The 26,135-nt window shown below is 40.2% G+C and overlaps 1 protein-coding gene across 6 annotated transcripts in view; it reads left to right on the forward strand.

Moving 5' to 3' along the window:
* Positions 1 to 26,135, forward strand: part of wdpcp (WD repeat containing planar cell polarity effector) — an 83,894-nt gene that overhangs the window by 5,209 nt on the left and 52,550 nt on the right. For 2 of the 6 annotated variants that reach the window (XM_082556796.1, XM_082556797.1), the window contains exons 1-4: positions 20,833 to 20,993; positions 21,440 to 21,484; positions 23,008 to 23,068; positions 25,026 to 25,076. In XM_082556796.1, the coding sequence (XP_082412922.1) occupies positions 20,904 to 20,993; positions 21,440 to 21,484; positions 23,008 to 23,068; positions 25,026 to 25,076 (247 nt within the window). In that variant the 5' untranslated portion in view covers positions 20,833 to 20,903. Of the gene's footprint in view, positions 1 to 6,907; positions 6,995 to 18,215; positions 18,301 to 20,832; positions 20,994 to 21,439; positions 21,485 to 23,007; positions 23,069 to 25,025; positions 25,077 to 26,135 lie in introns of those variants that run through there. The other 4 variants (XM_082556798.1, XM_082556800.1, XM_082556799.1 and 1 more) reach the window with 3 other exon arrangements.

Here is a 26,135-nt window from a genome sequence, read left to right on the forward strand (position 1 = left end):
TTGTTCCCTGACCTGTTCACCTCCCTCATCTCCACCCGCTCTGTCCTCTTCTACTTTATCTCCCCTTATTCTGCTCCTCCACTTGTCCCCGCATAGTACACCTGAGTGACCCTGTTACATGGGAGGCTGATAGCCAGCACACCCACCGGCCTCTATATCACCCTCTTATCTGCGCTGCTAGACCAAATAGCCCTCACAGTGAACCGCCAGACACCATGAGATAGTGGGCTGCATTCACACGAGTGCACATGCACACATACGCAGCAGATAACTACATCACTGTCACTGTTATCTCTCATCATATTCAATTTCTGTATCCTCGTGCCATCACCTTGCTTACTTGTTGGCATATCTGTCTCCGCAGTGTCATGTCTCTGTCTTAGATTAATTGATGAAGCTTTAGATCAGATGCAGCAGATGATGTTTGTTCCATTATTTATCTACACACTGTAATGCATGCAGGTGCTGTGTTGTTTGAACTTGTGTGGCCCCATCCTGTTGGGATATTATTTGCAGTAACCATAATAATTCACTAGATGTCAGTATATGGCTACAGTTTACCTGTAAGTCATAGATGACTCTTCACGCAGCACTTGGAAAAAACTGCTGATGGATTTGTATTGAAGACTATCCAAAAGCACTTGTTGCTGCAGCAGGCTGGCAGCAGAATGGGAACAGCTGTCAGTTTTACTGGAATTTGACATGAAAAGGGATTCAGACCTTTTTTAATCTAGACCCACGCCGTAACACGGCACTGCTCAGTTGTCTTAAACATGAAAACCATTTTTGCAACAGTGCATTGTCTAAACCTATTCCAAAAAATATACAAGGAAAGTTTAGGAAAGTTAGCAGTCACGTGTGCTTTAAGCAAGAAGGTGTGGATTAAAAAAAAAAATCGTGGGGTCAGTTTGCACAACATACACATACCAATTATACACAATTATATACACAAATTATACAAGACACATTCAATGCATCATTTAAACCCATATGATGAAATACAATTTAAAATGTGAAGTAAAACAAGTAAGGACAATTAAGAAAAAAAGTGAAAATGGCAATTATTTAATGATATACTGGGGTTGTTAGCACTGTATAAGAAGAGCATACGTTTGTGAAAAGGGGTACATGGAAATGGTGTTAGTGAGGTAGATTACCTAATGTAGAATGTATTACCTAATGTCTAAGCAAGGATTGTGGGACATAAAATATTAAAAGTCTGGTAACATTGCACATAAAGGCAAACAGAGAGAGACAAATGGTTAAAAAGAAGCTGGGTAAAGGTCATGTGTGAATGCTCGAATTCTACACCCAGATTTGTTCTCAACTCTTTTTTTTTTAAATTGTGTAGTTTTTACTAAAAGTTCAACCTAACATTCCACATACGATTTATGCTTTAGCTTTAAAAGTAAAAAAAACAACAACAGTCTTTTGTTTTGTGATAAATAAAATAGAGTGGATCAGATCTTCTGAATCACTGATAATTAACGTTCTTCCCCTGACCCCACTGATTTTAATCTTTTATTTACAATAAAAAAATTATCCTAATTGAATTTTAATTAAATGGTCGTAAATATAATAGTACCAGCAAATTTTTTAATTCCCCTACACAAAAATCATTTATGTTAACTTCATATTTCCCTCCCATTATCTGCACCTGAACTGCTGTAGGTCCGGGCCTATATATTTTCAAATAAAAGCTAAATCGGTGTGTAAAAACATTTGATTTATGTGAAATTAATACAAAACAAATATTTAGAAACCCCCCTCCCAACTTTAAAGATTTGGTGCACTTGCAAAACTAATATGAGATGTAGAGGAAATGTCACCATACTAAACTACATGTTTGGTATAAGTAAACATGTATGTTCAGGTTTGGGTTACTTTATTTGTTCCCTTTAGATTTGGTCTGCAGTCATCCATCCTCACATATGCGCTCCCAAAAACAAAAATGATCATAATTTTGGGCTTCATCTAACCCACAAAGTAACATCTATAATTTTCTAATTTGTGTGTTTGAGGTGTTGTTCTGAGGTTCTTAAATCTTGCCCTGACAAATGTCAGTTCTTGCATAATTTAGACTAAAACTTAAAAAAAAACCCTGAGCTATAGCTAAACATTTTCTAACTAAACTGAAATGGGCAAAACAGCTTTAAGTGGAAACTTACAGAAAGGTCTGACTTGAAAACAAAACTAATCAAAAATACAAGACTGTCATAACTTTGCTTACCTATGTACTGATATTTCTTGAGCTGGTTGCTTTCACTGTCTGTGATTGAAACCTGAGAAGCACTCTGATTATGTTGGCATGCTGTGAAAATGATGATGGTGATGATGATGATGATGATGATGATATAAAAAAACAACAACTAAGCCCTCAATCAATAAGAACACAGACCTCTGCAAACACACTAACGTAACTTTTTGGCACTGATGCAGAACTATTCAATTAAATCTCATAATGTACACACACCGAGCCATCCTCAGAGGTGTGTTTCTTCCTGTGAGCAAGCCTCACTCACACTCTGCCAATCTCCCTTCCTCTTTCTCCCAGAGGTGTTTGCATAAGGAAATGGTCCGTGAAATGGGTTTGATGGAATCAAACTCTATATTAAGACAAATACATATTTCACAGCAATTGATGGACTGATTGATGGGGCTCTGTCTTCATTTCCTCAGAGAAGATTTTTATCAGAAACAGTAATATGAAGGATCATGGCTCGGCTTGTTTCGGAGGGGAGAGTTGTTCACTTGTCGTGTTATGACTTTGAATGATTCTTGCTAGAAGTGTCTGTAGGTGTATTTATGTGCTTCCAGAGCACCTTTTCTCTTTACCATGCCCACAAGGGGGCACTAAACTGCCACATGTTGTGCATTGGGTCCTCACTGAAAACTTATTCCCTGTTCTCTCTGCTGTTGACGGCAACCAACGCATGGAAAACTCACTGAAGGATGACCAGAAATGCTGCAGCAACAATATCCTGGACCCACAGCCAGTTGACGTGGTGGCAAGCTCGCACAGGAGAGGACAGAGTGGAATGTGGTTCACATTTGTTTTTATCAATGCAACTGTTGTTTTAGCATAACAAGTCTGGCTCACAAACCCCCCTCTGACCCACCCCAGCAAGCCCACTCGCACCACCTTTCATTAACTTCAAAATCCAAATCCATCCAACTGGACCAGCGATGGCAACTTGCTGCCGATGCTGGCGGTCACACCCCTCTGCACAGCCATAATGGGCCGTGGCACAATTGGGGGCCACGTAACCGACAGCATTCCAGGTCCTTCCAAGAGGCCAGTTGCCTGCAGGTTACCAGCAACACCGCCTGTCCCTGTTTGTCTGCTCTTTCTAAAAGGAAAGAATGTTTTCCCCCACAACATGGCTGTGTGGGGATTAAGGCCCATTCTGAGTGGCCCCGGGTCGTGCAGCAGATGTTAGCCAGGATAGCACTCGTTGCCGTGCCGACAGTGAGCCGGCGGGATCGTCCCACCCAGACGACGTTAAGCCTATGGGCATGCATGGGAGAGAAGGGGGTGAAGGGAAGGTTCTGTCACACATTATAGAGAACGGCGTTGGGAAACTTGTTTCCACAGTCACATGATTCATCTGCACTGTTTCACATACAGTGTAGAAAAATATTGGCACTCCTCAAAGAGCTTTTGATCTTCCCCTCAAGGAAAATCACAAGTAAAGCGAAAAAAATATTGTTTATTCTGTTAAATAATTATTTTAAATAGGATTGTATTTACTCAGTCTGGTTTTAAGTTGATTGGACAGCTAATGACTAATTTCACTTTCCACCAATCACAGTTGTGACTTCACCTGTAAAGCAAACTGGCTGAAGCAAATCTATTAGGTTTTTATATGCCACAGGAAGTCCATGACATTGGATGACTTCAAATGATGAAAGGTAAAATTACTGGTAGTGACACAAAGTGGAGGCGAAGTAGTAGTAGTAGTAGTAGTAGTAGTATAGTATAATTATTTTACCAATCATGGGTACGTATATAGCCTTTCTTTAGCCTGGCACGCATAAAGCTGAAAAGTTGTGGATGGCAAGGTTTGTGTTTTGGATGCTTTTGAGTGACATGGAACATCTAGACCATAAGTGTCAAACTCTGGCCCAGCCTAATTATATTTGGCCTGCAAAGCCATACCAAATTACTATTAGAACTGGCCTACTGGTATTATACAGCTAATATATATATTGTTTAGTATTAAGCTTTGCTTTTTCCATATTCAGTTTTTCAGCAACACTTGTTTGAGTCCATAAGAAAAGATTCATTCTTATATCTGGAGGAAGATTTTTTTTTTTCAATAAATATTAATGTTAGCCCGCGACTTTGTTCCAGTTTTGCATTTTGGCCCACTGTGTATTTGAGTTTGACACCCCTGATCTAGACAATAATTTAGCTGCTTAGTGAGTGGGTATTATATTATAGGTGTCTACCAGGAGCATGATGGCAAATACTTAAATTGTACTTATGCAAATAATAATGGCCCTGTAGTTAAAAGTCCAACTTGTTAAAGACTGTTAAAGGAGTTGAGACTTAAGGCTTTTGCTAGTGTTCTTTTTAACTTACCCACATAATGATGAGCAATTACTAAATGTACAGATGGCATTATAGGTAATGGAAACATGAAGTTTTTGGGGGGGGGGTTTAAAACAGGATGAAAAAATGGTTGACAGTCAGCTGTAGCTATTCAACTAATTGTGGTAAACTTTGAATTGTAGGTGTGTCAAAGTTTGTATAGCTGTTTGATGTGAAAGATGAGCTGTTTTCTTGAAGTCAGACAGGGCTAACTGCAGGGTGAATGTGTTTAACACGGGGCCCTGTTCAGCCCCTGTGCTACTCTTAACTGTCAAGCTCAATGGAAACAGGATACAGGGCCTGACAAGACATGACTTGACCCAACGATCCTGCATGTACAACAGAAATGAGTGCTGTAAAATTTCCCTTTAAATAAAAGCTCCCAGGCCTCAGGTAGAGGACCTGAGCTTGAAGTATAACTGAACCTGTAAGACTCCATGTGTGTGTCAAAGGGAAGTAAAGATAGGTCATGAGTCTAAAAGAACACAACACTGAAATGTGTGTGCGTGCGCACGCGTGTGTGTGCATGTGTGTCATGGGGTGCAGGCCATGCCATTCAGTCCCATAATGACTGTACTCTTGGAGGAGTGTTGGGCAGGACAGTGCTGTTTTTACGCATGGCTGGATGCTTGGGCTCTCAGACAGATGGAGAATAGCCAAGTGTGTGTGTGTGTGTGTGTGTGTGTGTGTGTGTGTGTGTGTGTGTGTGTGTGTGTGTGTGTGTGTGTGTGTGTGTGTGCACTGTTGTCTTATTTTGTACTCTGATTTTAAACCTCCTCACCAGTTTCACTGACCTCTTTATTGCAGGCAGCAAATTATCAGACTCTGTAATGATGGAAAGCTGAAAATGCGTCAGAAAACCGTAGCGATACAAAGGCCAAACTTTACCTGGGGTTTTTGTTTATTATACAAACCCTTTGTAACCAAGGTAATGGCTTTTATGCGTATGCATAAATGCATGCAGTTTTTGGAGATTTTAACATTTCGTCTAGCAGATAATGGTGAACAGGTATAGAAAGAAATTAAGAAACTGGTTTCCACTTAGGGCTGCTCGATTATGGTCTAAATAATCCTTACTGATTAGATTCATTAGATTGAATAGATTCATATCAAAAACATTATATTGCTTGACAGGGGATGGGCACTTTCACCAGAGATGCTTGCCTGGAAAAGAACCAAAGATAGCACCCCACCCCTAACTGCTTGGAAGTGACTGCAGATAGCTGGCAGACCTTTAGCGTTACCTGCTGCAGTTTTCACTTTGTCTCATTTCTGTTTATTGTTCTTGACTTTTTGACAGCTATACTCTGCTTTGGCTTTGCATGTTTCTTATGTTTGCACAGTAGCAACTAATGTTGAAGTTCCACAACACCTGGTAGTTTGTAGTATTCTTCTATTATTTTTGTTTTTCTGTTGACGCCAGAGCATTAGATTCTATTGGGCACCTTTAAAGTCAAGGCAAACTGTACTATATATAGTCTAAGAAAAAAGCTAGGTAGCATGGTCATTTAAAAAGTAACCTAGTTACTCTTTATATATTCAGAAATATTTGGTTAAAAAGTTATTCTTTTTTCATTTGTAGTTTTTATGAAATTGTTAAGTTTGATTAACCACTCAAGTGATATTCCTGTTACCTAAACAACAGCAAGAAATCCACTGATGAGGACCTATACTTTTCCTACTGCTGTTTCATATTTATATTAGTACTGTGTTGATTTGTTGGCCTTCGTGACTTCGGTCATACCATTATGCCAAGATTTTATAGTTAAACTTCACAGGCAATTTGTTTTCCTTTACCAAATACTTGGTAAATATGATTTTAACACCATCTTTGACTAAATTCCTTCAGAATCTATGAATTGGACAAGCTGAATAAAGTTTGATTATTACAGCTGCTGTCATAGAATTGGTTTTAATCTGTAGATTATGTTCATTGCAGTCTCCACATAGACCCTGCAGTGATGCTCATGACAGACAACTGCCAGCTAAAGAGAAGAAGAGTTGGGAGTCGATGCGAGAAAGGATTTTATTTCCTCTTCTAAGTTGACGGCAGCGGTGGGAGAACAGAGATAGGACACCAGTGTCCATCTCTGAGGTCACAGCAAAGAGAACAAACCTCTTGCTCTGAGTGTCATCGACGTCCGACCGCTCTGCGCCATGTCAACCTGTCAGAAAGACAGATGGACAGAGGGAGGCACTGCTTGCTGAGAGGTGTCCAAGGTGTCATGGCCTCGTCTGGGAGGTGACAGACAGCGTGTGTGTGAGTGTGTGACGGCGAAATAAGACCGCTGAGAAGTCTAGGGGACGTTCATTGTGACCTTTCATTTTGCCTCGGTCTATCTCTCTCAGTGCTTCTGACAACAACCTTAAAAGGCCCTGGTCTTCCTGAGACCTTGACAGGTGTGTATGTGTGTACCTGAGTGCGCATATGTGGTTAAGTACACAACAGGGAAGTTTCAGCTAAGGTCAATGTTTTCTGGATGTGCGCACAGACTCAAAAACAAAGCTAACGCCTTTCTTGGTCTTGAAACTTTGCAAAGGTGCATTATACATCGACCATTCAAATCAAAAACTAGTTTCTCTGTATTGAAATTGGTTTGTGCTTACTGGTATTAAGGTGCTTACACCTGCGTGTGAGAAGAAAAAGTAGTTAAGTGGCCAATCACTTTTAATTAGTGGATGTACACTTGTTAACGCAAATATCTAGTCAGCCAATTAGATGACGACAAGTCTGTGCATTTAGGCACATGGACGCGGTCTTTTAAAGTTTAAAGTGAGCATGAGAATGAAGAAGACAGGTGACTGAAGTGACTTTGAGTGGTTGTTGGTGCCAGATGGAAAATGTTATGATGTCGGGGATCATTTCTTGGCACTCTTTAATGTTCACAGCATACCTGAGTATTGTTGCTGACCATGTCCATCCCTTTATGACCACAGGGTACCCAACTTTTTTTGTTTGTTTTTTAACATGATAATAAGTTAACTAGTCCCCAAAAGCCTCCACAGCCACCCAATCTCTGTAACAACAGAGCACCTTTGGGTAGACAGGGAGGACTGACATCATAGATGTGCAGCCAACAGATCTGCAGCAGCTGGTGATATTATCATGTCAATATGGAGCAAAATAATTTCTACAGTAGTGTAGTTGTGGCAATCACTATGAAGTGCACATTGTACTGGTTACCAGCATTGCTGTCGGCTTTATGTTAATACTTAAGAACTTAATATTTAAGCAAGAATGATCTTCTGTGTCCTGATTATGAGAGGGATTTGCATCTATGTGCAGGAGTGTACTTTTTATTATTAACTGATAATTTTGGGCAGGTAATTTGCTTCATAAATGAATGAAAAAGTAAGACACTTTTTCATGTTTGAGCTGCATGTTTTGTGTTTTTATGAATGTGTCTGTGCACATTTAGTGTATGTGTGTGTGTGTTTGTGTGTTTGCTGTTTATGGTCAGAAGGTGAGGGGCAAACAACGGGGCACCAGACAGCTTTAAAAGAAGAAAATCCAACAACATAAACAAAACCACGGTCAGTGTGACATGCGTCACCTTCTCTGTGACAGGGGACAGACACCAGAGAGGCTCCTAGTCCCCGAGAATCTCTTTGAAGCCGAGCAATTGTGCCGGTGGTTTGGAAGTATTGCCTTTCCTGGCCTTAGGTGTTGCTTTAGGGCAGAACACTCAGCTTTTAGTGAAACACTTGCCTGGATTAGAACTATTAGCTGAACAGGAATGAAAGACCACCACCATCAAGTTTTTTTTAATCCTGGCTAAATGTAGAAATTTTTGCTTGTTCAAACATTTTATTGGCTTCAAGGTGGAAGTCTCACTCTCTTTTGCTGGGAGACCACATTTTCTGCCCAATCAGTTGCACATTTTCCACCAAACATCTCTTTCTCTCTGTCTCTCATCACCACTCTTAGTCATTACTGGTACTTGTTTGTGTTTCTGCTCCAGGCGTTGGGTAAATACCTCTGCTGGAAAAAAGGTTTTCCCCTCATTCCCACCTTCCTCCCTCCATTACCTCCTCTAATGATGTTTACGCGTGTGCTTAGAAGAGCCTCCACACATCTTTCTGTCTCCCCGTTCTTGTCCTTTCCCTCCTTTTCTTGTACTTACACACAAAAGCACAGGCACACAGAGAGTCCGAAAGATTGTGTAAGGAGAAAGATTTTGTCTGTATTTTATTTTTGTTTATATTATTTAACAGTCTCTCAATCTTTTGCAAATCATAACAAAAAAGAAAAGGGAGGATAAAATATAAATCAAAAAACAAATATTTTCAAATGCCTATAAAAATAGATGTGCACATGAGGAAACAGCTGATAAAGACAAGAAAAAAAAACATGTCCTCTTTGGCTTCGAAATTAGAAATGCATACCTTGTGAAATAATTGCTTAGTGGCCACTTATGTAAAAGTCGTTGTAACATGTCTTAAAAAAAAATTATTAAAGAAATCTATAGTTGGCAGATTAGGGCCTCCACAAACAGAAATGTAAATCTTGAGTTGTAGATCTCATAAGACTCCTAAGTGGCTGATATTCATGTCCCATGCAAAGATGCCTTTTTCTCTCCACCTTAACTTGTCATATCACAAGATGTGGCATTTTCCTTTGCTATCTTTTATGTTGTTAAAATAGAAGTGAAGATCATGGGACCACTAACCCTCATAACTTCCTAAAAACTGTTTTCATCACTCAGATTTTTCTCCTGTGGTTGTATTTTATCTGGCTATTCTCAAGTGTTGATACGGAGAGGTTCAAAGCCCTTGAAGGTAAAATTCTTTAATGCCAAAGATGACAGTTGGATGATGCGAGTCATTTCCCCCAAAAAGCCTGTTATGAAAGCAAAAAGGTTTCATAACAGCCCAGCCAAGAAATATCATACTCCATACTGCTCGTTATTTAAGGCTCTGTTTGCACATGGTAAGCCTCATTTATAGTTCCTAACACAGAGTTAACAGTGGTTTTTTTTTCCCTTTTTTCCACTGACTAATATACTTAATTTTTTTTATTCTTTTTTTGTATATTTGTGTGCGTCTCCACTTTGTTTCCCTCTGAACTTTTCAACTCCTCACCTCACCTCCTCACGCCCTCCAAACCTGAACTAGTGCTTCAAGCGATCACCTGGTTTCTTCTGCGCACAACAGTAGACATGTGCTTCTAGACACAAACCCTCTTGACAGTGTCGTTGCCCAGAGGTCATGTAATGATTCGTTTTCCAAAAAATGGACAGATATTCGGATTCATGCAGAGCTACTGTACCTGCCGCCTGTTTTGAATAGTATTACCTTTGCATCATTTTGTTCCAGCTGTCCATCACTTCTATTCTTCTTCTGCTGACAGTTCAATGGGCTCCTGTGGGACTCTGTATAAAAGGTTTCCAGCCTGCTGCCTGGCGCCACTTTGCCCACTCTCTGCTCTTCTCTGTCAAACCGTCTTTCTTGTAATGGGACAGCTGAGAACATACACTGTACTTGTGGTTGTTGGTGCATGGTTAAGTACATACATTCGCCACAAGGCTTCACACCCTTCACTTTGTCCCCTCTTTATCTCCCCTCAGTGGGTGGAGTTCTGTAATGCCTTAGGTCTTTAATGAAACCTCAGAACTAGAGTGTTTGAAAGACTGGTAGGACAGATATGCTGACAAGAATATGACTAGAGCCCTGGGGCCCAACAGTAACAACTAAAGGCTATAATATTTATTACGCCACCATATAAGTTATAAAAGATGGATGTAGCCACCATGGAGGTATCAGTTGGTTAGTAAAGTGTTTTATGACTATTCAGAGGTGGGGCTCTGAGGCTTTTAAGGTAGCAGTGATTAAACCTTAACTATGGAACTTGGCTCCATTATTAAGTGTTTTACTTAACTGAACTGAAATAAAAAAGGTAGTTAAGAAATTGGTCTACAATTAGCTATGAAACCAGGTCTAAGTTCAGATTTGGGAGACAGACACTGTCTCTACTTTTAAGATTAGGCTTAAAGCTTTCCTTTCTGATAAAGCTTATAGTTAGGGCAGGATCAGGTGACTGAACCCTCTCTGGATTGTGCTCGGATAGGTTTAGCTGCTGTGTGGCTTCCCATGATGTACTGAGCATTTCTTCTTCAGTCACCTTTTCCACTTACTATCTGTTTACATACCATTCTGCTTTTAATTATTACTTATTATTAAACTCTATTTCTTCCATAGTCAGTTTTTGTCCTTTCTCTCTCTGCTCTCCTCTCTTTCCTCTCACCCATAACTAGTCAGCCTACTGTCACCTCGTGCATACTCATGGAGAAATAAATATTATGCCTGTTTTTAGACTGTATAGACTGTCAACCTGTCCAGGGTGTACCTCTCCTTTCGCCCTTTGACAGCAGGGATAGGCTCGGTTGGGAGCTGCTATCATAGCGACTTTTCATAAAAGTTTGCACAAGACTCGTCCATCATCTTATCTCCATCCCTTCTGTATATGGGCATGTAATAGTGTGTACATTCGAGCTCTTTGACTGCTTGCATTCTTTGTTTTGTGCTCATTGTTATCATTATTATATAAACACATTGGTTTCAAATTCTGCCCTCCTTCCTTTACTTTGGTACAACACTGAGAGCTTGAGGCCTTGCACCTCAAGGGTATGGTGAAGATAAGAGCTCATGTGAGTCTTTGTGCATCCTTTCATATGTATGCAAATATATGCATGTGTACATTTCCTTAGGAATCAAAAGATAGGAGAATATGCGCCAACCATAATATATATCCCTTTCCATGCATACGCATGTTCTGGAGTGCTGTGTGAGTTCACGTATCAGAAATTTGAGAGATTGGAGTGTACACAACGTAGGACTGATCTGAGTGCCTGAGTGTGTCCGCTGAATACATGAGTGCGGGTGTCGATGCAGTCAGTGACTGAGACTTGACAGAAACTCTGACCTTGGGTTTGAAAATACTGTATTTACACACTGCCCCACTACCCCAACTATCTTTCTCTGGATGTGTACCTTTTGGTCTGTCTTTGTATGTTCTTCATGTTTGCCAAGTTTCTCTCCAAGAGCCTAAACAAAACAAGCCAGCAGCTGAGGGTGTATGTAGGAGATAAAACTTGTGGGGGAAAAAAAGTCATAAAATTTGAAACAGTGTCCTTTGAGAGCGACAAGACAAAGAATGAGGTGAGTCGAAATTGCCAGGAAGAGAGTGAACGCTTGCAGACAGGGTCAGAAAGCTTAATGCATTTCTAATAGGAGGTACCTCGGAAAAACTAGACTAGAAAGTGTGGGGGGGAAAAGATAAAAGACAAGGGACAAGTAGGTAGAGGGATGATAAGTGAAGGTACATGAGGAAAACAGGAGGGGGAAAGTGACAGACAAATTCGCACAGAGCCAGGTAGGTGAGAAGGGAACTGCGGTATGTGTGTGATGTTTAGTGAAGGTTTGTGTGTGTGTGTGTTGTAGGGCAGCGGAATGAGGCAAGGCTGTGATGGCCTTGTGTCAGTCACCCCATGGCAGCTCTTTAACCCCGTAATTTATCACATCAGTCTTCTTGCAATGATGGGGCCAGTGCACCGGGTGACAGAAATGCCTCTGGCATTTTCATCTGTCAGTTAGAAAGAAGCTTGGGGGAGAAGAAAACAAGAGTACACACCTGTAGGAGAGGATTCTTGAGATGTTATGTCACAAAACGAAGGCAGGCTTACCGACTGAGTCTCATTCTGATTGCAGTGGCTTGAGATCTGGACCACAACCTTAATAGACTCTCGATTTATTGCAAAGTTTTAACATCTCTTGTGAATATAGACAGTCTAGAAATGACAGTCTAGAAATAGACATGGCTACTGAATTCCTGTTATGAGACCTTGAGCATTTTGTGTAACATTTTTGTGTTGTGAAACCAGATTTAATAAGCAAGCAGTGGCTCAAACTGTGAATCTGGACGCTCATACATTGGTTAATCCTTCTTCCTGGCTCTTAACACTTACCATAATTTACAAAATGAGCTTCACGTTTTATTTAAAATCACACTAGCAATTAAACCCATAAGGTTGTCAGGAAACTTTACTAAGGGAGCAAGGGAGGTGAGGGTTGTTGCCATGAACTTCTCTACAACAGAACTTCATGCCATTTTGGTGCAACCACCAAAGGTTCACCTCTGCTGACCATTAAAAAGAATGCAGCTTTAAAGCAACGCAGGTTAGTGAGGTTAATTATTGTAATTGTAAACAAGAAGTTAAGAAAATTGCCCCACAAAAAAATTGAGATCTTTCCACATGCATGGAGGTCAATATGTGTTTTTTGTTTGTTGGATCCTTTGTTGGATGTTTGGTGTCATCCAAAGAAATGTGTTTTCCTCCAAAAGAATACCAGGATTACAATAAAAAAATGTTAATGTTTTATTTAAGAAGAGTTTCATTTCCTCAGGCGTAGGATACAGTTTTGTTAATCAAATAACAACAACAGTCTATAAGTAAGGTCACACACACACTCATTGATTTAACTATAAGGTACATTTTGATCCAGAAAACCTATAACATCTTCTAAAGTGCTCAAAACCACCTTTTAGGTCGCTGCTACTAGTGTTCCAGGACTTAATTTTGCCATTACATACAAACAGACTCACAAGGTTAAAACACTCTCAGCCATGCCGATGTGTCTGTCACAGACACATGCACACATATCGAAGTACACACTTACAAAGACACTTTCGGTCTCTCTGTCTCTCACACACACATAACTGTTCATACACTCAGTAACCACCCAGAGGGGACAGTGAAAGGAGAGTAGAGAAGAGATGCAGAGAGCAGGCAAGGTCGTAGTTCCTGTGGACTGTCTTTGAAAGGGGAGTCGTATGTTTTCCCTCCCCACCCTTTGATGTTAAAGCAGTCTCTTTACTAGTGTAAAGATGGGGTACAATAACCTAGACCCCCTCCAACCCCTCACCTAGCGCCTCTGTACACCCCCACAAAGCTCTGCAGGGGGACAGGTAACCCACAGCAACCCCAGCCAGAAACCAGAATGTGTGTGGCAGCTGTCCAGGACCTGGGCAGTACTGTGCGAGTGTGTGTGCGTGCACTTGTTTGTCTATGTACTATATGTATGCAAATGTTGAAGTCTTTAGGTGCACCAGTCACTGTAACAAACAAACAAGGAAACTTCATGCAGAGTAATGCATTGATTTAGCATTTGATATTTAAAAAGCACAAATGGTTCTGTTTAATAATTTTTCAATATTTTGTCATCAAATTATGCCATCATGAAACAAAAATTCAAATGATTTTCTAACATAGATGAATTAAGCAAAGCACTACACTTTAAATAACCAAATTAAAATATGATGCGCATAGTAAACATTTATACGGAACTCAGTCATTGACTTTTTTTAATGACCAGAACTTTAATAATAAACAAAAGCGAATAGACTTTTTTTTTTTTAATCATTTTGCTTTTTTCTTTTTTTTATCAAGCTCTTCTCTCAAACCTTTATTTGATTTATTTGATTTAATGTCAAACAGTATTTTCATAGACCAGCCTTTAAGGTGTCGTGGATAAATGCAACAAAATAAAATGTTACAACCAAGACAAAAACTGGTGTTTTATAAATATAATAATAAACACGAATTCGTTTGTGTAACTTTATTAGCAGCGTCTTCCTGAAATGCGCCAACAACATTGAGAGTAACATCCTCCTCTCTGCCCCTTAATGCACTCTGGTCGCTATGGTAATGCGTAAATATTTCTTTCAAAATAAGACGCACAACTACAACATGGGAAAAGACCCAGGGAAACCAAGTTAACGATAAAAACCCTGAAAACCATAAATTTCACACCGGAGCTTAAACTCTCACGGCCCGGTACCAAACGACTCAGGGAACGGTACCGGTCCATGGCCCGGGGGTTGGGGACCGCTGTACTATACTGCTTTGGGTGACATCCTATTCTTAATAGGATGTCCACTCAGCCTTTGGAGCTATTACAGCTTCAAACATTCTGGGAAGGCTTTCCAGAAGGTTTTGAAATGTGTTTATGGGAATTTTTGATCATTCTTTCAGAACCACATCTGTGAAGTCAGACACTGATGTTGGATGAGAAGACACAAAGTTGTCCAAAATGTCTTGGTATGCTGAAACCTTAAGATTTTATTTCACTGGATCTAAGGGACTGAGCCTAACTTGTAAAAAAAAAAAAACCCAAAATCACACAGTGGTTCTTGAGCTAGTCTGAACATCACATGAAGTTTGGAGGTCTGTAGTGATTGACTCTGCAGAAAGTTGGAGACCCCTGCGCACTATGTGTCTCACCATCCTCTGACCCACTCTCTGATTTTACGAGGCCTGCCACGTCATGGCTGAGTTGCTGTCGTTCCTAATCACTTCTACTTCTACTTCAGTTGACTTTGGATTATTTAGTAGTGAGAAAGATTCATGACTGTACTTGTTGCACAGGTGGGATCCTGTCACCACACTGGAATTCACTGAACTCCTAAGAACGACTCATTCTTTCACAAATGTTTGTAGAAGCAGTTTGCATGCCTATGTGCTTGATTTTATACACCTGTGCCCAAAGAAGTGATTTGAGCACTTGAACTTAGTATTTGAATGGGTGATTGAATACTTTTGGCAATGCAGTATATGTCTCCTCATATACCTAGTGTGAACGATCTCACCCTCAGTTGCTTTATCCTGCCCAACTGCTCAGATACATATGTGACCACAGGGCTAATTTTTGTCCAGTACAAACTCCCCTATTTGTGCTCTCATTTTCTGTATCCCCATCAGTCTCCTTGTTTCCTCTATTTCCAGAGACCCAGACATCTCCTCAAAACAGAACCTTTAGGCTAGCCAGACTGGCAATAACAGAATGAAAGCTGTCTGAAATTAGGTTTTCAGTCCAAAAGAGCTGACTTCCTCTTAAGAAAAAAAAAGCTGGTTAGGGGAGGATGAAAGAATCCTCTTATGTCAGTAAACTCGTTTCACCATCACCACTGTGCCATGCTAGCCCTGTGTTATCTACGTGTATTTTTGTTGGAACTTGTAGTTTTGGGAGTTGAGTGGCAAAATGGGATTTTTTTTTTTCTCCCCACACCAAGAGGACCAAGAGGGCAAAGATAAGAGAGAGTCCCCTCTCAGCATTAACTACAGAAAATAAGAGAGAGGGAAAGGCGGAGAGCATTAACTGCACAGATAGAGGAGTTAATGGCTAACACAGCAATGCTGTGAAACATACAAACTATACAGAGATCCTGCACTGTCCTGTGAGGAGCATCAACATTTATCTGTGGGCTAATCTGAGTTCATCCCTGGTTGGATTTTAGTCTCATAGATTGGGGCAGTAGTACATGTAATCAAATCTCTCCTAGGCTTTTTAATAAGTGCATATTTAACTCTCCTCAATTTTATTTTATTTACTTAACATCAGTTCACAACAACAGTCACTTCAGGGTGCTTCATATCTTATGTAAAAACCCTACAATATGACATGTAAAGCAGGATTTTGTCCAGGCTCAAAATGGAATTTTTGTGAGCACAAATGTTCACACATAAGCACATTTGGTCTGCATATATTTAAAGCAATGAGTCTATGTTACCTTACTTAACAGAGGTCCATGCATATTCCTTTTATTCTTGGCAATTTGATTAAAAATGTATTTTATGCTTGAGTAAATTAAACCCCCACTCAAACAGAGCTGGTGGAGAAATATTTTTATTGCAGTTCTGGTAATTTTCCTTTGCGGGAGAAAACCAAAGCCTCACTGTCTAGATAAATATTAGTCCTCATTTCAGCTGAGTGCATTTATATCATTTATGTTTCCATTAGTTTATTCTTTGCTTTGCTCTCAGCCTGACTATGTGCATCTCCGTTCCTTAAGTTTAGGACAGTATGCAGCGTTACAAGAAGCATAAAGAGCATGAGAGTGAACAATCAATAGGGAGTAACTAACAGGGAAAGCTTTTCATTTGTGCCTTTCAGACATTTCAACTCCCTTGATGGCAACAACTAATAACTGCGACCCTCAGAGCAGTAGTGATAGCACTTGTGATTTTATTATTCCGCTGAGAAATGTTTTTTTTATTTATTTCCGAAACATCACAGCAGTTTGGTTATTGTTTATACAGTCTGACTAAAAACCAGTCAACAACAGTAGTACAGGGGGACACCAAACAAAGGGCATGAGAAGACAGCCACAGCTCAACCCTTTAAGGTAGCAATGGAAACTGCCTGGAGAATAAAGTGTGTAATAAAGAAGGAAAGCAGAGGCTGTGAATCTGGAATGCTGACTGGTTTGTCTGAGCTGTCAGCCCCAAAGTGTTCGTCCTTCAGTCCTCAGTGATGTGTGAATGAATGCGCAAGCATCACCGCTTGTGACCTTGTTTCGGTGTCAGTCTGAGTTCATGCACACGTCTGTCTTTTTGGTATGTTCATATTAATTAGTTGCAGTTATTCCATCTTACCAGTACTTCAGGTGTAGCAGGAAGGTTTGCCTCCAGAAGAGTTTTGTCCTGCATGCAGGTATTTGTCATGTGTTTTTTAAATAACACCTTGCCATTACTCCTACTCCTGATAATCGACTACTAGCACTCATACCACTAATACAGACATAATAGGAAAATCTGATTACACTGTTACATTTCCTATTTTTAAATGTTAATCTGGCTGCAGTGCTGTGCCATACTCTGATTATATGTTGATCTTGATAATATTTTTGTGTGACACCACTGAAAGTTTTTTTTCTCTCTACTTTTGTCTTGGCATACTGTATTATCTGAATTAAACTTCACAAGCACATTGCAAGCCTACCAGGGCCCCACTGGGCCTGTGTGCCAGGATGCACTTATGCCACAGCCATTCGTCCATCTGTCCACAATTAAAAAGAATCACTTCTGCTACAACATTTTCAGAATTTAATCAGACAAGTGCACATTGATCACCTAACGAGTCTTCACGTGTGTTCAAGGTCAAGCTTACAGGCACTTTTCTACTTTCACAAGAATTGCACCACCTCCTAGAGTATTGTACAGATTTTAGTGGAATTTGGCCACATTGATCATGTAATTAGTTTTCACTTACACTGAGTTTAAGGTCAAGATTACATTTGTTTTTTCTGAGCAATAACCTGGGGTTTGTGAGTGATCGTGAGCAGGGTAAGGTACTGCATCACTCATGTTCTGGTTAGTCAGTGCAGGTATTTGTTAATGCATCTTATTCGCTGTTCTACTAATTAATATGGGCTAAATCATTCATTGCTTCATCTAAATGCAGTGCTAGATTGCTGGTATAACGGTGCGCTTGAATTGAGAAAAAAAACAAACAAACCCAAAAACTCCTGTATCTCTTTTCTCCTGTATGCATATTCTACCACCCACTCCACCCACTGCTTCATGTCCTTCCCTCTTTTATTTTTCACTATCAGTAATAAAAACTTTGAAAAGGAAAAGGACACCACCTCATCTCTGGTTGTCATTAAAGTGTATGCATTTGTATTTGTAGGCCCGTGTCCCTACATGCAATGCTTCGCTTGACCCTTTGACATAAATGGCCCTGTCTATTATGTCTCCTCATTAAGATATTTATCTGTGGTCGTGTTTGGTCTGCCCCTTCTTCGTCTTCATTTGTTCTTTCTCTCACTTGTCCCTCTCCTCAGACTTGGGTTACGCACCTCCATCAGATGGCGTTCTGCCTGGCTGAGCTGCACTTGTGGTCCACTAAGGGCTCACTTCAAGTTAAAGGTACAACTTATCAACATGTTCAATCTCCCTCCCCTCTCTCCTGGATTCCCTCCTTTCCTCTTTCTCCCTCTGCCTTGTTCTGGCTCTTTCTGTCATCACTCACTTTGTTGATGCACTTTCTAAGTACTTAGATCTACTTTTGCAATCTGACTTTCACTTCACATCATTTTTCAATGAATCTGTTTGCACTTTCTCCTGATTTCAGTGTTTATTGCATCATACCTTAAATTCTTTATATTGTTTTTACCTTTTTTGAACACAAGCAGTTACAGAAACCAGGAAGACATCCATGTGTTGGCCAAGGATTCCAGATTTGTTGACAAGGAAAGATTTAATATCTTATCCACTTTCTAGCCTCCCTTCTTCCTATTTTGCTAAAATGCCTTTCCCACTACAAGGTCGCTAGTTTAAAAATACAAATAAATGAAACAAAAGCTAACTAAAAAGAGTCATCTGGCTTTGAGAAGCTTTTTCCAAACAGTGCTGTACAAGACCTGAAAACTATTGACATTGAGAAACTGCCTTGTTGGGCCAAGTGTGGTCTAAGTTTTACTTTTCTGGTAGTTTTTGTGAGGTACCCTACTCTTCACCTATCAGTCCATCTCGTTTCTCCATTTTCTTGTTTTCTCTTCCCTTCCTTTCTGTCTTGTCTTTCACAGTCTGCTGAGCTTCAGGCGAAGATAGTGTCTCTCTGAGGCTGTGTGTGTGTGTGTGTGTGTGTGTGTGTGTGTGTGTGTGTGTGTGTGTGTGTGTGTGTGTGTGTGTGTGTGTGTGTGTGTGTGTGTGTATCAGCCTATGTGTACACACAGAGGTACGGGAGGGTGTTTATCATAGGTGACAGTGACATATCCTTATTTGTTTGTTATTTTTTTCTCCCCGCTGTGTGTGTTTTCTGCTATCTGAGAAAACGTGGATAGATCCATCTGAGGGAAGAGACCTGGTCGCTGAGGTGTGACGCTCCCTATCACCACCTTTCTTACATCATATACGCCTACCTCAGAAACAAAAGTATAGAACTTAGAAAAGCAGTACAGTGCTGTGAAATGCTGTGTGTGTGTATGTGTTCTGCATGTGCTAATCACATTTTTAATAACCGCTGACAGCATTGCACAGCTCGACTACTTTTGCACAGGGGGACCTCAACAGAAGTCAACAGATTTTAAATAAGGATGCTGATTTGATCTAGAGACTGCCACATGAGGACATCAACACAGAATTAATTGGGGTTTGTGTCCTTATGTGGAAAAACCGAGAATTTTGCATAACAAAAAATTCCCGTATGAAGCCTTTTAATTCCTTAATTGTAGACAAAAAAGGAAGCAAGCTTACAATCTTTCTGTTACTTGTGCTTAATTGCTGCTTGGGAACCAAAAGGCCTGATTTTGATTTCCGTGTGTCCGTAATTATTTCTTGTGTTGGTGCATCAAGTGGTGCTAATCACAAAGTCGTCATGTCCTGATGTTTTTTTACGAGGTGTCAGCGGGTTGACACCTCGGGTTGAAAGAAATAGAACGAAATAGAAGATAGGACTTTTTTTTACCCTCCTGTGTCCCCGGTCTTTGTTGTGGTCAGTTTTGTTTTTTTAGGGGCAGAAATATTTGTCTCTGTAGTTTTTTCACTTCTTTCTTTCCCTCACATCAATTCCAATAGTTTTAGCAGTCTCCCTCCAGGAATTTGCTGACTTTTGTAAGTCCTTATACTGATGCTATGATTATTATCCTTTATACTGAGGCAATGATTGTTGTTCTGTCACTGATAAATTAAACAGCTGTGGCAAAAAAGTGCTGAACAGGCAAACCATAACAGTTGCAGCCTGCATAGACCCGACATGTAGTTACTTTTCTCTGATTTTGTACGCTAACCATTATTTGACATTTTGCCCACTTAAGCAGGATACTATTAAATTATACGATTACAGGATATAATTAAAAGTAAGGTAAAATGTGGTGATCGACTTTGAACAACTCGAACTTTAATAATGTGTTCGTCTGGATATGCGACAGGACTTCAGGTGTCTCTTGGTAAACAAATCTTTCCTTGCATCATCTGTGTTAAATATGTGCTGTAGGTGTGCAATAATGTCTTCCGAAACCCTACGCTGTAACTTGTGCCACTGTGCACATTGCATAAATGCGTCTGCAATGACTGTGATTGGTGTATTTAGTAAGATTTTCTCCTGTGCATTTATAGCGACTACATTTTTTGCTGTACTTGGATAAAATGCAAAAGTATAAATCATGAATTTCCCGTGACACAAATGGATCACGAAAGGTTTTTCTTTCAAAACACAGATCCACGTGATTTGAGGACATCTTAGTCATTGTTTAATCTAGATCATATTATGTCTGTCAGAAAGCAACCCTAAACTGTTACTTAAGGCTGTGGGTTTTCAGTGAGAGGCATTTGCAAGACTGAATCTGTCCTAATTTTTAAAACCAAGCAATTTTTGCATATGTTTCCCATACGGTATGTGTGGTATATGTGTTTGTTTGTCTGTCTGTATGTGTTTGTGTGTCTGCCATCAGCCCTCCTGTTGTATTAGTGTGACCTGGCCTCAGGAGCAGCAGCAGAGGCAGCAAGAGTAGTGGAGCGATAAAGAAACGATGTGTTGTGCGAATCTGAAGCTGGCTGCTTATGGTTTTGGGGCCTGCAGGAATAACTCTCACAGAAAAAGTCTCAGCTCAGCAGTTTGTGTGCGTATGTGTGTATATTTATCTGTGCGCATATATGTGGGTGTGTGTGTGTTTTTGTGCTTGTTGCATGCCCTGTGTATGTCGGTCATACGTTTCTGTAGCTGTCCACAGACTCTTTATCTGCTTTTTTTAAATGTATATGTTGCATGTGTGTAAATCAGTGTTTGTCCCTTAGGTGGGATGGGTGAAGGCACACTCCTGTCTTTACTAATACCCCTCAGCCCCCCTTCTATATTGGCTCGGACCCCCCCCAGCCCACCCTACCACCTCCTCCTTCTCCCTCACAGGGTCTTATCTAAACTGTGGTGCTGGCAGACGGGACAGGCCACTGGCTGATAGCGATTGTTTATCCCACGGTGCGAAATTGCTGATCTGTCTTCTGCTTTTCCCTGACAGCTAGATGTTCATCTCTCTCTCTCTCTCTTTCTCCCTCTCTTGCCCCACAGATACAGATATTGGCACCTATCAGTACTACGATAAAGGAGAGCCAGGTAAATAGTGTTTATATTGGATGTCTGTTTGTGTTTAAGATAAGTTGCATTTGCCTTGTTTTTGGGACGTATGCGATTTCCTTATATATAAAGAAGGGCTTTTTGCTGCCTCCTGACACACAGATTATTGGCTCTGCGTATTTTGGTGTCCTACACACATTGACTTGTCCACATAGAGGCTATTAGTATGTAGGATTTACACCCTAAAACCTTATATACACATGCACATACTGCTCACACACGAAAATTATATTAGGCCTCCTTGGTTCTATCTCTTACACTGCCTGTGTTCCTGTTGACCCGGGGTCCTGCCACATAGCGATAGGAAAACTAAGCTGTTGACTTTCTCCTGGATCACATAGCAAGAGGCCCCATGCAGTCCAGCTTCATATTGCCTCAGGCCAGGAGGCTTCCCTTACCATCAGGAAGTGCTCAAATCGCTCTCCCACCGTCTTTGCTGCCTGGGGACGTTCTCCCTTATCCTTCAGGTTTCTCCCCCTTTTTTCCCACATGAGTGGAAACTCTCTTTTGAGAGGATGGGCTACTATATTATCACTAACAAGCTTGTTTAGCAAACTGCATCCATAAACTACTGGGGAACAGTTAATAGATAGCTGAATAGTGCCAAGTAAAATACATTTAATACAAATAAAACACTAGAATTATACTGAATCTTCTTGGAGAGTCTTTTAAAACATTTAACCAAACAACAAATGCTGTTATTTCAAAAGGCACCACTGACACTGTTCCACGTCCAAGTGAAGCCAACAAAAGATTGCTGGTTCAATTCCAGTCAGAGACCTAAATCCCTTTAGGGGTTGTGTCAGGAGGGGCATGCGGTGTAAACCTCTGCCACATCAAACATGTGAAGCTACAATTTGTGATAAATGAGCTGCCCACGTAGCACTATAAAGTACTGCAGTTACACATGTTTCAGTATGTAAAGTACAGTGACACACTTATATGGCTGAACTTTTAACATCACTCAGGCACAACAATAAAACCACTATCAAAGTGAAAATTCACTATGCTGCTGGGAAATCCTAGGGTTTTTTAGCACCTCGTCATGGGACATGAAGCATTCCCAGCTGGTCCCTGTGCCCCCGTTTATTATAAAAGAAAATGATCAGGAGCAATCTGACAGACAGGTAGACTTGCCTTCCAAACTCCCCAGATTTCTATCCAGTTGGGCATCTACAAGATATGCCAGAACAACCCTGATCTATAGAAGCTCTACGCTGTAACCCACAAGACCCAACAGATCCGCTGCCAGTGTCCCAGTGCCAGACACCACAAGACACCCCCACAGATCCTGGTCCATCCCCTAACAAGTCAAAGCTGTTTTGGTGCCACGAGGAGGACTCACACGATACTACGTAGATTATTTTAATGTTTTAGCTGATAAGTTTTTTTCTTTTTTGTTTTGTTGTTTTAGCCCAAGAGTCTATCTTACCCTGAGATTTGTCAGCTTATATAAAAGAATTGACATGTTTTTAATTCTGTAGGTTTTGCTTCATTTTCAGTGGAAAATATCAGGACTTGTCTTATCTGAAGACATTTCAATATTTTCATCTGCTGCAATTGGTGAGATGTTTTTGGCAAAACTACTGTACTTTTTTTTTTTTAAAACGACTGCTCACATTTTTATGTTTGACTGCTTGGAAGTAATGCAAAGATCTGATCGAACTTGAAATTAATATTACTAATTATATAATGAATATTACTTTATAACCACAATAATTTAGACACTTGGGTTTTTATGCATCTAACAAAGGTTAATTGATATTAGCCTTAGCATTCATGTGGCTTTTTAAGTTTTAAGTTTGATTTGTTTGGGTGAACCAAAATCTAAAATCTGGGACCATCCTCTTTCACCTTACACACAGTGGTTTGGTTTGGTACATATTTTAAATGGAACGGGTTTAACTAATCGTATCTTCCGGTGTAGTGTAGATATAGACCTAAATATCTTTGTTTCATCAGTTCTGTAACATTCCTGTAATCTGTCGCAGTCTCACACTATATGTTTCAGCGCCTTTGTCATGGATTTCCTTTGCTTTGTCATAGTTTTCTGTTTTGTTCTTATTTTGTGTACAGTAAGTCTCCCTGTCTCGTCTCTCCTCTCCGTCTTCCTTTCGCTCTCATCAGGAGGTTTTCTCCCTTCTCTCTCATCTGAGAAGCTGCCTTCTCTTTCATTCCAATCTTCAGTGTAGAGACGATGCTCTTGCTCCAAATCCTTTCATTTGGAGGATTACTAAAGTGTGGCTTGATATCAGAGTGGAGGGAGGAGTGGGGAAGCCGTGGGAGGAGGAGGGAGGGGAGAATCACAATCCAAAAGTATCACAACATTTTCACACAGCGGTGTAACGATAGCTTGGGTCATGATTCGATTTCATATACAATAGATTACATTGGATTACAATAGAATTTGAATGTTTTCTTTTCTCTGTGGCATTCAGCTTATATAAATAAGAGAAACTTTGTATGCAAAACTTTAAAAAACTGCATAACAATGATCTCCATAATGAGGTGGCATGTTTTGAAATGTAAAGATCCCTACAGGCCTATAGTATTACAAAGCCTCTATAAAAATGGGTTTTGATTTTTGATGTTTCTCTTCAACACTGAATGTTCATATTAGACCAAATAAGCAACGTTCAAGTTGAAAACAACTTAAAGCATTTTTTGGTATGCAGAAATTGCTTTATTAGAATTATGTGGGTATGGTTAGATTAATTTTGATTGGTGGTGACCAAAAAAGTCCTCAGATTTTCAGTAACAGTATGCAATATCACCTTTTGTACCATGTGTTTATGCAGGACCTCGTCACTTATAGGTACAAAGCTGAGAAAAGCAACATTTTCTACTTTGCATGTGTGTAAAGTTTTTTGGGTTTTTTTTTTAAAGTTTTTTTAGTTTTTTGGTCATTTAAGCAAAATTCACATGTTTTGTTTTGGGTTTTTTTTTTTTAAACACATTGTAAAAAAATTAATCTTTGTATATCGGTAAGACTTCAATGATTGGTTGGTCACTCTAGCCACGAGCATCATTAAAATCAGATTTTGTGTCTAGTTGTTTGTGTTTACCTTTGTTGCTTCCACCTGTCCCCACTAGAGGGAGACCCAAGCTCACTGGAGCAGCTCTGGGGGTCCCCAGCAGCCAGCCCCCCCTCTCCACGCTCCACAGCCCCAGAGCAGGTGCCCATGTCTGGGCCTGTCTGGCCCTTCACCCCCTTATCTGATTAATACTACTAATCCTGGAGGTGTTCCTGCCTGCCAGAGAGGCGGGCCACCAGACTGGCCACTGTCTTGCTCAGGGCAGCCAGGCCGTAAGGCATGGTTGTGGGTTGTACTTTGCCAACATGACCCCTTGGAGCTAAGGGGATGTTTGAGCTCCAGCTTAGTTTTCTTTTTGTGTCTACATCATATAATAAAACTAGATAGCATATTTAAATAATCCCAAATATTGTCCTTTTTTGTATTTTCTATATATTCCAATAATTCTAATAAATCCCTTAATATGGCTTCTTTATTGTTCCCAGCCATTTCCCTGGATCATCACTACTACAATGACAAACTCCAGTTCTGTGAAGGTAAGTTTTCCAGCAGTTTCCAAAGAGTGATTGTCACAATTGTGTCTTTCTTTGAGCTCTGGTCATCTCGCCATTGGATGACCATCCTTCAGAAATCACTGCAATACTCAGTCAGCTGTCCTGTTTTCCTCTTTTCGCTCTCTCCCACCCTCTCTTCCCTCACACTCGCGCTGCTTTTCACCCAGTGGTGGAATACAAACACCCTTATCAGGAGACGAACACTCATCCCCCTGCCCTCTTCTCCCTCCCCTCGCTCTCCTGCCCCCTCCTGCACTCACCCTCCACATTCTCATTTGCATGTATCTGTTTACCTCTTCTTCCCACTTATTCTTAATAGAGAAACCCCACTCCTTAATGGTTCGTTTCTATAAAGATGAAAAGAGAGGCTGTAAAATACACAGATAGGCAAGTGATTGCACCACATTGGAAACACCACTCCTTCATTTCCTTTTTTTCCCCCCACTGAACTTCATGTATATGTGTGGGCAGAAGCACAAATTCAATTAACTGTTTTTTTTTTTCATTCTATATGCTTCTTTCCCTCTGTTTAACCACTAGAGATGGAGGGGGGAGAAATGGAGGGCTGGAAAATTAAAATAAGGGGGGCCTTGGTGTGGTACTGGTTGAGATATGTTCTGCTAAATGTGAGCTTGCATTTAGGAGATAACTTGTATAAGAGCACCAGAAGTCCTTGATTCTCCTCAAGTATCGGTTTGTGTGCTTTAAAGGGACATTTTGCTTTCAGTAGAATATTTTTGCTTTATAAAGTAAAGTGTAAACAACTCACATACCTGCTGGTACTCCGTTGGTTGTACCATTAATTTATAGATAAGGAGATATGTCTTTTAAATGTCTCACATTTTTGTTAATAGCTCCAATCAGGGTGCCTGTCAATAACAGTCAATTAAACTTGAACTTTATTAAGTACTGTGTGGTGCATGTGTTAGTGTTATTTCGATAATATGATAAAGATGAAAATGATGTATATAATGCTTAAAAAATTGGAAAATATGCAGGTGAGGTGAAGGCAGTGGCGCAAATCAAAAGATACATCTATTC

Source organism: Aulonocara stuartgranti (genome assembly GCF_965226115.1).
Source record: "Aulonocara stuartgranti genome assembly, chromosome: 13".
Classification (NCBI taxonomy): domain Eukaryota; kingdom Metazoa; phylum Chordata; class Actinopteri; order Cichliformes; family Cichlidae; genus Aulonocara; species Aulonocara stuartgranti.